Here is a 13,188-nt window from a genome sequence, read left to right on the forward strand (position 1 = left end):
CATATTTTGAGTATTTACACACTCTACTATGGCTAGTGTCTCGTGGGCATCATTTAGGTGAATGCCAGTTTCGTTCTTTTTTTTTCCCCCTCAGTTCAAGACCTGGGCCATTTCAAGCACATGGCAGTGTTTTCCTTGAGACAGTGAAAGCCCTTACACTCTGGTTATGCATAGTTGAGGTTTTGCGTAAATTCTGGCGTATGGGGTTCATTTTAGGAACCACCATTTAGATGCCAACAGCCACTGTCAAACCAGCAGATTTTCTAGTGGGGGAAAAAATATTTTTAATGCCACTTAGAGTTGCATTATTTAGGCTGTGCCATCTTCTGCCACCCATTCTCACTTTGGAGCTGCCTGGTGCCATGTAGTTAGTTAACAGAATCTGATTTTGCTTTTTTAAAAATAATATCAATGGATATCAATATTTTTGTTAAGGTATTTTTGTAATTTTGTGAATTTATGTTTTCATGATTGTGGGAAATTAATTGTGTGTTAGGGATGTAAAATCCTGTTTAAGTAGTTTACTGTTAAAATGTAGAGTTTAACTGATTAAAAGGGGGCCGAGGGCAGCTCAAGCCCTGCTGGACCTGAGCAGCCCCTGCCTGAGGTGCACCCAGGCCTGCCATGGACAGAGGGCTGCCTGTGGAGAGCAGCCCCTGTCCACAGTAGGCCCCATAGGGCTGGAGCAGCTTGCTGCCTGCAACAGGTGGGGAGCTACTCCAGCTCCACCGGATAACCAGAACCAGTAAACCTTTCACATCCCTAGTGTGTGCACCAGAAAATTATGTAATGACAGCAGAAGTTCAGTGGACAGTAAAATCTATCAGTAACACTATCTGGGACTGTCATTGAAGAGGTCTGGTATTTCACTTATCAAGGCAAGTGCAATTCTAAGTACAAGAGGTGAAACAGACAAAGACATTAAAGCCAAAATAGTAAACCCCAGATGTGCTTTGGTAATTCTAAAGCCAGTCTGGAAAAAGAAAGCTTGCCCTCCAAACTAAACTTCAGATATTTAACACATTATAAAGTTTGGTCTTACTATGTTGCACTGAAAATTGGAGACTTGATCTTGCAATCTATATTTTAGATACAAACAGCTGTCTTAGACAAATTCTCATCAGATGGCCAATAAAAATCACAAATCAAGAACAGAACCCTGGAGGTGAAAAACACAAACTCACAAGAAAGGAAATTATGGATTGAAAATGGAGGGGTCTAGGTCATACCTGGAGGAAAGACCTAAATAATGCAACAGGACAAGCATTGGACTGCAACCCCCAGGGCAAAATACAACAAGCTAGGTCAAGGATAATATGGAAAGACATAATAGAAGCAAAATTGAAAGCCTTTTAAATGATATGTGAAGAGGGTAAAACTGCAGCAGGAGACCGGCAGATGTGGAAGTCTGTGGTGAAGACCCCGTGATCCACATCAACTTAGAGGCATGAGAGAGGAGTTGAGATTTAAAAAATTAAAGCTGTCTAATTAGTGTCCCTGCTCCTTGTCTGTTAATGTTAGCATATGTTATGTACATTAAGGTGGGACTCAGTTCTCAAGCAGCATTTTTCTTACTGACATTTACCAATTAAAACCTTTAGACTTATGCTTTTCATTACTATTTTAAATGAATCCCGATTGCACTGTGCATCTGTGCCTTAGTTAACATAGATCCATAATAAATAAGAATGTGTATTTTGTCAGATACATTTTGAATTAAGGCAGGAGTCATTGTTAGTTTGGTCAGCACCTTTACTGTAGCTGTCTGGTACTATTTCCATTCATATAATTATTTTAAAAAAATTTGTAGCTGTGCAAGCTAAAAGGTAAAATCACCTGGGAAATTCTAAATCCAAAATATTCTTGTTTCAGAAACAAAATAAGTTTACTTTGTGACAGCATCCTAGCTTGTCACATCATTTATAAAACCCGTGTCCTTAAATGCAAGGGAATAAGTAGTGAAGGGCACTACAGTTCTTACAGTATGCCTTTTTCTCTCAGCTATAAAATACTGCAATTTCACTTTGTGTGAAAATATATTAATTTATGACCAGCATTAAGGTGGTAGGTTAGGGATTAAAACATTTTTTTACATGGTTGATCGTATTATTTGGGCAGTTTTAGATTTATTTGCTTTCTTTTTAGTGTGTGAATTTTGTAGATGATGATTTTTCATTAGTGCTAAGGAAACACAGTAATGAATCATGACCCAGTTGAACCATGCACGCAATGAACAAAAAGACTCTTTCTACCCCCAAAAGACTTACAGTGTGATCAGCATTGTAATTTAGGACCTTAACTAATTTTTTAAATAAAGGTTTTTGTTTTTGTTATAAATTATGGCAAGGAAATTTCTGTTGTAGTATGAACAGTTTACATGTTTCTTATGTGTTTCAGAATTATCTGTAGATAGAGAATCTGAAACAGGAACAGGTACAGGCTCTTCAGAACATGAAGATGGAGAAAGAGAGGGAAGCCCCAAAATATCTCCATCGGCCAGCCCACGTATGCCACTTCCTACAGTTTTATTAGATCGGAAAATTGAAATGCTTCTTACTGAGTGGAACAGAAATCCAGACATGCTTTTTACTATCCACCCCATTGATGGTACCTTTTTAGTGTGGCATGTGAAATATCTGGATGAGTATAATCCAGGAATCTTTAGACAAGTTCAGGTACGGTATTAGAGAATTTAATTATTTCTTGTTTTAACAGATATTCATAGTATATTTGTTATTGAAACATGTAAATATGAATTTAATTTGTGAAACAAATGTAATCAAAAACACCAAAACAACAACATTTTTGGTAGATCTGTGTTTTTAAAATTTTATATTTTAACTAAACTTTTCATTCTTTTCTGCTTTTTTTTCAGATTTCATTTTCTTCTCGGATTCCTGTTGCATTTCCATCGGGAGATGCAAGTTCCCTCAGTAAAAACATCATGATGTATGCTTGTGCTACCTCTACAAAAGATGTTAGTAGCGCTGTTCATCAGAAGACAACTAACGTTCCAGATCACACTCTAGGAATTAATGGACCAAGCTCTTCCCAGGGTAGCCCAAATGTGACTATAATTGCTCCTGTTGTAATGATGGTTTCCAAACATGTAGATGGGTCCCTAAATCAGTGGGCAGTTACTTTTGCTGATAAATCTGCCTTTACCACTGTGCTTACTGTATCACATAAATTTAGGTATTGTGGTCACCGGTTTCATCTCAATGACTTGGCTTGTCATTCTGTTTTACCTTTGTTATTAACATCATCTCATCATAATGCTTTGTTAACTCCTGAATCAGAGCATCCATGGGACTCTGACAGATTAAGCAAAATAATGGATCCTGTTAAACATGTAAAAGGTTCTTCTCGGCAACAGCTTAGAAATGCAGCAACATGTACATTCCATGACCCAAATGCAATCTACAGTGAGCTGATTCTATGGCGAGTGGACCCTATTGGGCCTTTGTCGTACACTGGAGGAGTATCTGAATTGGCTCGAATTAATTCACTTCACACTTCTGCCTTCTCTAATGTGGCCTGGCTTCCAACTCTTATTCCCAGCTATTGTCTCGGTGAGTGTGTTGTCCTTTTTTTTTAAATGGAATGTGTTTGAACCGTATATTGATAATTTATTTTTAATAATGTATCCTAATTATTTCATTATAGTAGGCATCTGTTTCATTATATATGATTTCATTATCCTTCCTTATTTTTCTCAAGAAACTCCCATTATTTGAACATATCATTAAAAACTAATTTTTCTAGTTAATTGTTTTACCTGTACTATCGAAGTATAGCTCGTACTAAAACAAAAAACTTAAAATGTCATGTAGATAGTGGCACGTTGTTAGAACAATTGATGCAGTATCTCCCTCTGTCCTTTGAAAAAAAGTTGTTATTTATTGTGAAATAACTCAAATCTTTGGACTTTAAATGGAATGAGTTAATGAAAGAGATGTGACCTGATCTACTGAGCTTTCTTCGAAGTGATGAAATTATTTTTTCCATAATAGGTTAGTTGAAGTCATTTTTTTTGATGTAAGAACATAGTTGTGAAATTAATTCACTATATATTCCAGCAATCAATTTTGTTTTTAATAATCACTTTTATAGAATATAGGCATGGATATAATTTTGCCACGGTAAACATCTGTATAATTCATGGCACGGCCAAGGTAAATATAGATAATTTCACACTATGGTCACAGCAGCAAAAAATTGTCAGCTACAACAGTTTGTTCTTTTGCTTTGATCAAGTTACATTTCAAAGAGAACTAGATCAAAGCAAAATAATAAACTGTTAATATGCAGAGTCCTCACAAAGACTTTGTTAGATTTGATCAGTTTCTGTGCATTAACAGTTCCTTAGTTTGCTTAGTTCTAGCCCTCTGAAATGGGACTAGATCAAAGCAAACTAATAAACAATTAATGTGCAGTGACAGGGTCCCTGTTCATGGCAAAATGTCTTTGACAGTAGCAACATCTATGCCATAATTGTATCCTTTTATACAAGGAATATTTTTAAATTAAGACTTAAACTTGCACACCCTTTCCATAAGCTACTTCATGTCCTCCATGTTGGAGCTTTCATGTATTACACACTTTTTTGCTCTTTTTTCTGTTTTGAAAACCTCTGTTTGAGGCCCAGTTTACACTGGGGGTGCGTCTAGACTGGCAAGATTTTGCGCAAAAACTTGCAGCCTGTCTACACTGGCCGCGAGAATTTGCGCAAGAACACTGACTTTGTAATGTACAAAATCAGTACTTCTTGCGCAAATACTTTGATGCTCCCGTTCAGGCATTAGCCCTCTTCCGCAAGAGGGCCAGTGTAGACAGGAATGTTAATTTCTTGCGCAAGAAAGCCTGATGGCTAAAATGGCCATCGGAGCTTTCTTGCGCAAGAGAGCGTCTACACTGGCATGGATGCTTTTGTGCAAAAGCAAATCTTTTGTGCAAAGGCACATGTCAGTCTAGATGGTCTTTTGCAGAAATACTTTTAACAGAAAAACTTTTCCATTAAAAGTATTTCCACAAAATCATGCCAGTCTAGACGCAGTCTGGAGGTGAAATTGTATTTAAGATACTCAGCTCCAGCTAAGAGACTAGCGTAGCTGGATTTAAGGAATAGTGTACCTTAAATCGAATTTTTGCTATGGTCCCACTGTGGAAAGTCAATGGAAGAAACTCTCCTGTTGAATTCCATTACTCCTCGAGACTCAATGGAAACCAGGGTTGATGGAGGCACCATCAATTTTTGATTTAGAAGATCTTACTAGACCCACTAAATCTAACCCTGGAAAATCAATCTCCAGAGCATTGATCTCCGGCTAAGTATAGACAAGGCCTAAAGCTTAATACATTTTAATTATCAGGTTCATTGACTTTTTAATGGTGAAGACATAAGGTTTGAAGGGGGCAGAGGGTAGATGTTGCCAGGGGGATCACTTTTGTAGGTCATAGTATTATGCTATGAAAACTAGAGCAGAAGTGGGCAATAAGCGGCCTATGATCCAGATGCTGTATATTAGCTGCAGTTCATGGTGGGTTGACAAATGTTTTGTTTACTCGAGTATCCACAGGTACAGCTGCTTGCAGCTCTCATTGGCCATTGTTCACTGTCCCTGGCCATTGGGAGCTGTAGGAACAGGTGGCCTGACTTGTGCCGCTTCCTGCAGCTCCCATTGGCTGAGATCAGTGAATCACAGACAATGGGAGCTGCGAGTGGCTGATCCTATGGACACTGAGGTAAATAAAGTGTCTGGTGGCCCACCAGGGACTAACCCTGGGAAACTGTGTCTATCCCACAGGCTGCTTATTACCCACCCATGCACTAGAGAATCAGGTTGAATACATTCTTTAGTTCTTCTTCAGGTGATGTTCCTGTGAGTGCTCCTTCGTAGGTGTTGTCCTGGCAAATTGGAGATTTTTTCCATCAGTAGTCAGCTGAGTTATGCATGTACCGTAGATGTCTTAATGTAGTGGTTCCCAAACTTTTTGAAAGCGGGGTCTGGCAAACCCATTCAGAAACTTTTGGTGGACCGCAAATATTCACATACATTGTTACCATCCCATCAAAAGCGCTGGGCTCCAGAGTCTCCCAGTGCCAGCCCCTCACCCCTTAGAGCTCCCCCCACCATCAGACCCCCCCAGTGCCAGCCCTGCCCCCTTAGCCCTGCAGTGCCAGCCCCGCCTCTTAGAATTCCCCCAGCACTAGCCCCACCTCCCTCATCTAGCCCTATGCTGCCTCCCAGCCACCAGCTGAGCTCTGTTGCCCGGGTCACAGCTGCCCTCAGGCTGCCATCCTGGGCTCTGCGCAGCCCTCCTGCTGTCAGCAAAACGCTCTTCCATGGCTGGGAGGAAACCCAGTTCCTGCCCTACATGTTACTAGGCCTGGCGACAGCCCAGCCCCTGACACATGCACAGGATCGGTAGTGTCTGCGGCACAGGCAACCGTTGGTCACGTGTTTCTGGTGAGCTGAGAGTTCCTTCCCAGGCCGTTAAGTCGGGGCCTAAAGGCGCAGGGTCACAGCCTGTGCATGCCTCAGGCTTGCGGCACCTGCCCAACAGCTGAGTGGTACCAGCCCCACTGCTACCCATTGGTTTGAGTCAGGGAGCCTTAGTCTCTGCACACAACTCCGACGCAGGCTGCGGCACCCTGGGATGTTCAGAAGCAGCCACACATGTGATGCAGGCCAGAGCCAGCAGGAAAGACCCAGCGGGGGAAGCCAAGGAGGGGGAGAAATTGCAGACACCCTACGTGACTCCCCGGGGCCTCTAATCTGATCCTCCTCGGGACAGTCATGGCCATGAAGGCTCTGCTTCCTAGTCCTGAATACGCTGCCCACAACAGAAAGGACAAGGAGCAACCGACCACCACACAGCCCTGCCAGCCAAACTGCATGGCTGCCACCGGAGCTGGAACTGGGGCCATGGTGAGGCTGCCACAGTAGGGCCAGCCTTACCGCAATGCAGCTCCAGCCACAGCACACCAGGGCAGCTTGCAGCGCCATTCACTATGGGAGGAGAATTTTTAGTGCTCCACAGGCATACTCCTTGTGGGGATGGATCTCCACAGTAGGCATGGCTCATTAGCAACTTAGGGCGTGGCCTGGCAGAGTGCCATGGCCTAGCAGGTGGGGGTTCGCAATGCACCACCAGTCCACAGACCAGTGGTTGGGAACCATTGTCTTAATGTATCGCGTGCGCGGCCCAACCTTCCTCAGTTCCTGCTCTACTGTCCTCAGCTGCAGAGGGAGCTCCACAGCGCTCTTCTCTTCATACTTCTAAAAGACAAAAAAGATAGATAGTTGTTCCCTTAAAATGTTACATTCATTATTACCTTCCTTTGTTTAAACAAAAATTCTTTTTTTCCTTAGTTTTCTCCCATTTTGGCCTACTCTACTTAGTTCATATATAGTTTTATATATAGTTACTCTTCTTCTCCCTTGGCTTTCATTGACTGACAAAACCTCCTTTCCACCAAAAGAAAGATGAAAGGCAAGAAAAGAAAATCCCAGCATTACCGTGCTGGAATCCCTCTTTTATCATGTCAGACTCCACAAGCTGCCCACAGAGATGGCTTTCCCACCAATGCCAATGATCCACCAAGTGACTCAGAAAATTTGTGCAGACAACATAAGTTATTCTGTTTGCCCCAACATGGCCCATACACACATGGTTCTTTACCTCTCACCTGACAATGTTTCCTCCCTACCCACTTCCACAACATCCTAATTTACTGCCACAGAAAATTAGAATTCTGCATGCACATCCTCAGAAATTTCGTATCCAGGCATGGTTCCTCAGTGGTCCAAAATGAGGAGATAACCTGTTCAGAATCAGCAAAACATATCTTCTGAACAGCAGACAATCAACAATAAGGCTGTGTCCAGACTCAAGGGGTTTTTTCGAAAAAAATAGCCTTTTTTTGAAAAAAGTTCACTTGTGTCTAGACTACAGCCGCGTTCTTTCGAAATTAAATCAAAAGAACGCGGCTTTTCTTTCGACGGCGGTAAACCTAATTCCACGAGGAAGAACGCCTTTTTTCGAAAGTGCTCTTTCGAAAAAAGGCGTTCTTGAATGCAAACAGGGCTTTTTCGAAAGAGAGCATCCAGACTGCTTGGGTGCTTTCTTTCGAAAAAGTGACTTGCTTTTTCGAAATAACTGCTTGTAGTCTAGACGCTTTTTTTTTTTCAAAAAAAGCCTCTTTCGAAAGAGGCTTGCAGTTTAGTCGTAGCCTAAGGGTTACCTTCCTCCAAAAATGGAAAAGGTTCTTCATCTGGTGTATACACAAACAACTCGACCCCCAGGAGGCAACTACCTCTCATCGTGTACTACTACTTGAACTAAAACAGTCAGTCTTAGCTATTACCTCTCTGAGGCTGTCTACACTACAGAATTTTTTTGGAAAAATGGCCATTTTTCCAAAAAAAAAAATCACTTTTATGTCCATACTGCAATCATGTTCTTTCGAAAAAAAATCGAAAGAACCAGAGGGGTTTTTCCGACATTGGTAAGCCTCTTCCTACGAGGAAGAAGCCTTTTTCTGAAAGAGCTCTTTCGGAAAAAGGTGTGTGTGGACGGGGAAGAGGGAGTTCTTTCGAAAGAAGAAGAAAGAAGAAAAAGTACATGTGCCCTGGTGGCCATTCCATCCGTAGTAATCACAACTTAAATGCGTGTTAGCATCCATTCAGTGTGGACGCTATCTTCTGAAAAAGTAGATTGCTTTTTTGATGTACTTTGGCAGTGTGGACACTCTCTTTCAAAAGAAGTTTTTTTGGAAGAGCTCTTCCAGAAAAGCTTCTTCCAAAAGAAGCCTGCAGTGTAGACGTAGCCTGTGAATCCACCTTGCAGTCATTATTAATTCCATGTCCACATTGACAGTTTCTCTGTCTTTGTATATCTGACTACCAGACATATTTCTAAAGGATGTGACGGGGTGTGCATACCCCGTACTAGAACAGGAAGGGTAAAAACCCTGTGGGTGGAGGAAGTCCCACTCATTCAACCACACTGGGCATGCTCCAAGTGCTGAGGCAGTATAAAAGGCCAGAAAGCAGCTCAGTGTGAGCTGGCCAGCAACGGGGAAAGACCTCCACCCAGAGCTGAGGAGCTGCAACAGTCCATGTTCCAGATGGAGAAAACAGAGGTACCAGGAGGTGGCCTCTACTCATCCCTAGTGGAGCCCCAGGGGGAAACCACTGCTGAGGAGCCGGAAGATTTAACAGCTACTTGGGATGCTGCCTCAGCGGAACCTGGAGGAAGTGACCCAGGAAGGGTGCAAGAGCAGCCTTTCCTGCCCAGGTATGCTCATTGTGTTTCGGCCAGATTTCCTGCCGAGAGAGCGGTAGACCGCACTGCTACTCGCAGTGCCCTGGTTCCCCTGCTGGGGTGCTAACCCAAATCTCATAGACTCTGGCTACTAAGCCATACTACCCTGAATCAAGGGTCTCATAGACTCTAGCTGCTAAGCTGCACTGCCCTGAGCCCAGGGTGGCTCACTGACTCTGGCCAGTAGGCCACACTGCCTGGCAACCTGGGCTATTAACTGACTTGTTGTGCTGCCCTCGAGACCAGGCATATTTTCAGATACAGCTGATAACCCCATAGCTGATAGGGCATCGCCGTCACCCCAGAATAGCCTTGCCCTTGTGACAGGGTGTGCATACGCTGCCACGTTCAAAACTTAGATTCTCCAATCATACACCCATGTCAACATAGGATCTCAACCATACCCTTTCCCATCCACCTTTTGAGTCCCCCTGGCCACATCCTCGTTATTGCACTTCTCCATGAAAGTCTCATTCCTTGTAAGTATCACTTCAGCCAAGTGAGTAAGCAAGATGGGGCACTCACAGCTGAGCCACCTTGTACAATGTTCATAAAAGACAGTCATCATGAGTCAACCCGCAGCCTTTTTACCAAAAGTGACTACCACTTTCCACATTAACCAGCTGATTAATTTACCAGCTTTCTATCCAAAAATCCCACAAGAACCAATATGAAGCTATCTTGCATATCCTAGACATATGACACACAGTAGCTTTCTATATACACAGAACTAGGTCCTTCCACAAATCACAATGGCTATTTGTCTCTGTAGCAGAACATTCCAAGGAAATGGCAATCTCCACATAATAATTGTCCTACTGGATCTCTACTTGCATACACGTGCTATAATCTCTGGGACAAACCACTTGCCACAAATTGAAGAGTGCTTTCCCCCTGAGACATAGCAACTTATATTGCCTTTTTAAGCAGTATTCCATAAGAAGACATCTGTTAAGCAGCTATATGGACATCAGAATATACTTTCGCAAAACATTATGCAATCACTCTGGACCCATTCCTGAAACAGCCGTGGGTCTAGCAGTCTTCTACTTCACTCTCAACTTGTGACACTGAATCTTACCTGCCACTGTGGGTACTGTTTGGTAGTCACCTGTAGTTAAGCACCACAGGGACATCACTTGAAGAAGAAGCAGCTACTCACCTTGTGCAATAACTATGGTTCTTTGAGCTGTGTCCCTGTGGATGCTCCACAACTTACCTTTTCCCCTTCTGCATTGGAGTAAACATCCTCTATTCAGGCCACACGCGCGAATGTCACAAGACATGGTGCATGTGCATTCCAGTCAACCACTGGTAGAAAAATCTCCCATCTTCAGCATTGGATGACCCGACATCTACATTGGAGCACCCACAGAGTAACCATTGTTACTGCACAAAGTGAGTAACTCCTTGGAATTAATTAGAATTGTCTGTTATTACTGCAAAGAAAATTTTCCATAAATATTTTAAAACCTTTTCACTCTCTCAGGTATTACCTTCCCAACTATCATAAACAACTTTACTATGTCATATTTATAGTTTCTGTGTACTGTACTAGAAAGTTTCATATGCATAGTAAATGTACAGTATATAACTATACACTTATTCAATTAAATAAGTGTTCAGGCTAAGCTTTAAAATGCTAAACTGGGGCACTAATTAAAATATAGGCAATTACTGCATCACAACATTGATATGTGTAAGCTTATTTCTTAAAATTGTAAGTGAGAAATATCTGATATTTTGATAACTGTGATTTCCTTCCCCTCCCTCCCCCTTTTTCAGCACCCCAGACTTTAAAAATGAAACAACAAAAAATCCTCTATATTTTTGCTAAAGGACTCAAGAAAAGGGGTTTTCAGGAGTTCAAGTTCAATAGATTGTAATGTTAGTTTATTTCATTTACATGTTTTCATGACATTTGTCAATATTTCAACTAATCTGTTAATGAAATATAGTTTAATGCAATAAAAGAGATCGTAATTGGCTACATAATGCCACTTCAGCCAATATTTGAGTGGAAAAATTGTATCCTGTATTTATATTCTAAAATTTGTATTTGGTGGTTTGATTCAGGTACATACTGCAATTCTGCTAGTGCTTGCTTTGTAGCATCTGATGGGAAAAAACTGAGGCTGTATCAAGCAGTGGTAGATGCACGAAAACTTCTAGATGAATTGTCTGACCCTGAATCTTCTGTAAGTTTATATAGAGCTTATTTGAAAGACTTGAAATGTAACAGGCAAAAGCCCAATTTTATGCAGCTCCACATGGCATGTCAGGCTTTCACTTTCATGCATATTTTTAAAGATTTGCATGTGTCCATAATCACTGGTTTTGAAAACACTGGATTTAGTATTAGTCAAAAGCTGAAACTGGATTTCTGATACTGGGTTCCACAACCCATAGCAGTTTGTGTGCCTCATGCCTAAAGAGGGAGGCATATCGCATGCCAGATGTAGCTTCGAGAGATTTAGCAGAAAATGTACTTTCAGGGGAGATCAGATTGGGGTTTTTGGGCGGGAAGGAGTTTGAAAAGGCGTGCTAAGGGTCTCCTTTAGCTTCCACAGCCTTCTCCTCCCTACCAATTCCTGGTCCATCTTGCACTTGCACTGTCTTCTGTAATCCCTGTTCTATCACCTCATTAGCTCCTTTCCTTAGCTCCTGCTCCTCCTTAACTATTTCTAATACTCCTGTCTCCACCTCCCTCTCCTTCCCCAGTAGCTCCTGGCATACCTTCTCTTCACCCACTAGTTTCTCTCTTCTCTCTTGCTTCCCTCTCAATAGCTCTTGATTCCCTGCTATCCCAAGTACTCCCCCTGTTAGGGCACTGCCACTGCCACAGTACCCTTTCTTCTGCATGCCATAGAATGGCAGAGAGGGGAAGTTTGGCTGTCATCCTGTAGACAAAGCTCTACTGGAGCTCTACTAGATGTGTAATATACTGCAGGCTTGGCTGTGGGAATGTGGAAGGGGCGTCCTGTGCCTTGAATAGTTCATTTTATTGAAATCCTGTGTAGCAATGAAAACTTTTTGCCTATTGATATATAAAGGAGGGTGTGGAGTCTCTTTTAAGTTGAAATTGGCAAGGTGGCATTGTTTTGAAAATCCAAGAATAAAATCTGTCCAAAAGCAGACTCTCCAAGACTTAAATATTCTGTCAAGATGAAATAGGAGGAATATGACCAGACTGGGATACTACTGCTGCATCAACCTATACCTATCCCCTGGCTTCTTTCATTTTTTCTGTAGAGATTTCAACTTTTCTGTGTGGAGGACTCCAAAATGTTCTCTGGTGTTTGGGTCATATCCCAACAAATTAACATATTCATCTTCACTGGAGTCACATCTGCCCACTTGAATACCATAAACAGGCTCTCCCATAGCCTGCTTTTAAGACCCTCCATTCAGCTTCATAGTCTTTTTCCTTGCAGACTACACACTAACACTGGCAGGCAAGATATGGCGTATTTGGTCTGCCAAACCTTTTAATCTGCCCGCCCCATGGCAACGGTTCCCAATCATTTTTTATAGCGCGAACTGCCAAACCTATTCACAAGCTTGTTTGGTGGTCAGGGAAAATCTTATTTGCATATTCAGTATACAAATAATGAATACACAAATATGCAAATAAAATGTTGCTGGTCTGCCGAAAACTCTGGCCCCCCACAGTCACCGCGAACAACCGGCTTCAACTCCGGTAGTCTCTGCATGGTGGGTGGCTGCCGCAGCTGAAGTAAGCTGTTCGCAGCGGTTCTGAGGGCCGGGGCTGTGGTATACCCCAGACTTCTCAACTCCCCCAGTGCCAGCCCGAACCCCTAGAGCTCCCCCCACCCCTCCGCTATTCCCCAGTGCCAG

At 42.3% G+C, this 13,188-nt stretch overlaps 1 protein-coding gene across 2 annotated transcripts in view; it reads left to right on the plus strand.

The window, feature by feature from the left end:
* The window catches only part of DMXL2 (Dmx like 2), a 147,345-nt gene that overhangs the window by 48,676 nt on the left and 85,481 nt on the right, over window positions 1–13,188 (plus strand). For both annotated transcript variants that reach the window (XM_075897231.1, XM_075897232.1), the window contains exons 11-13: window positions 2,398–2,675; window positions 2,876–3,572; window positions 11,407–11,528. In XM_075897231.1, the coding sequence (XP_075753346.1) occupies window positions 2,398–2,675; window positions 2,876–3,572; window positions 11,407–11,528 (1,097 nt within the window). The remainder of the gene's footprint in view (window positions 1–2,397; window positions 2,676–2,875; window positions 3,573–11,406; window positions 11,529–13,188) is intronic.

Source organism: Pelodiscus sinensis, chromosome 14 (assembly GCF_049634645.1).
Source record: "Pelodiscus sinensis isolate JC-2024 chromosome 14, ASM4963464v1, whole genome shotgun sequence".
Classification (NCBI taxonomy): Eukaryota; Metazoa; Chordata; order Testudines; family Trionychidae; genus Pelodiscus; species Pelodiscus sinensis.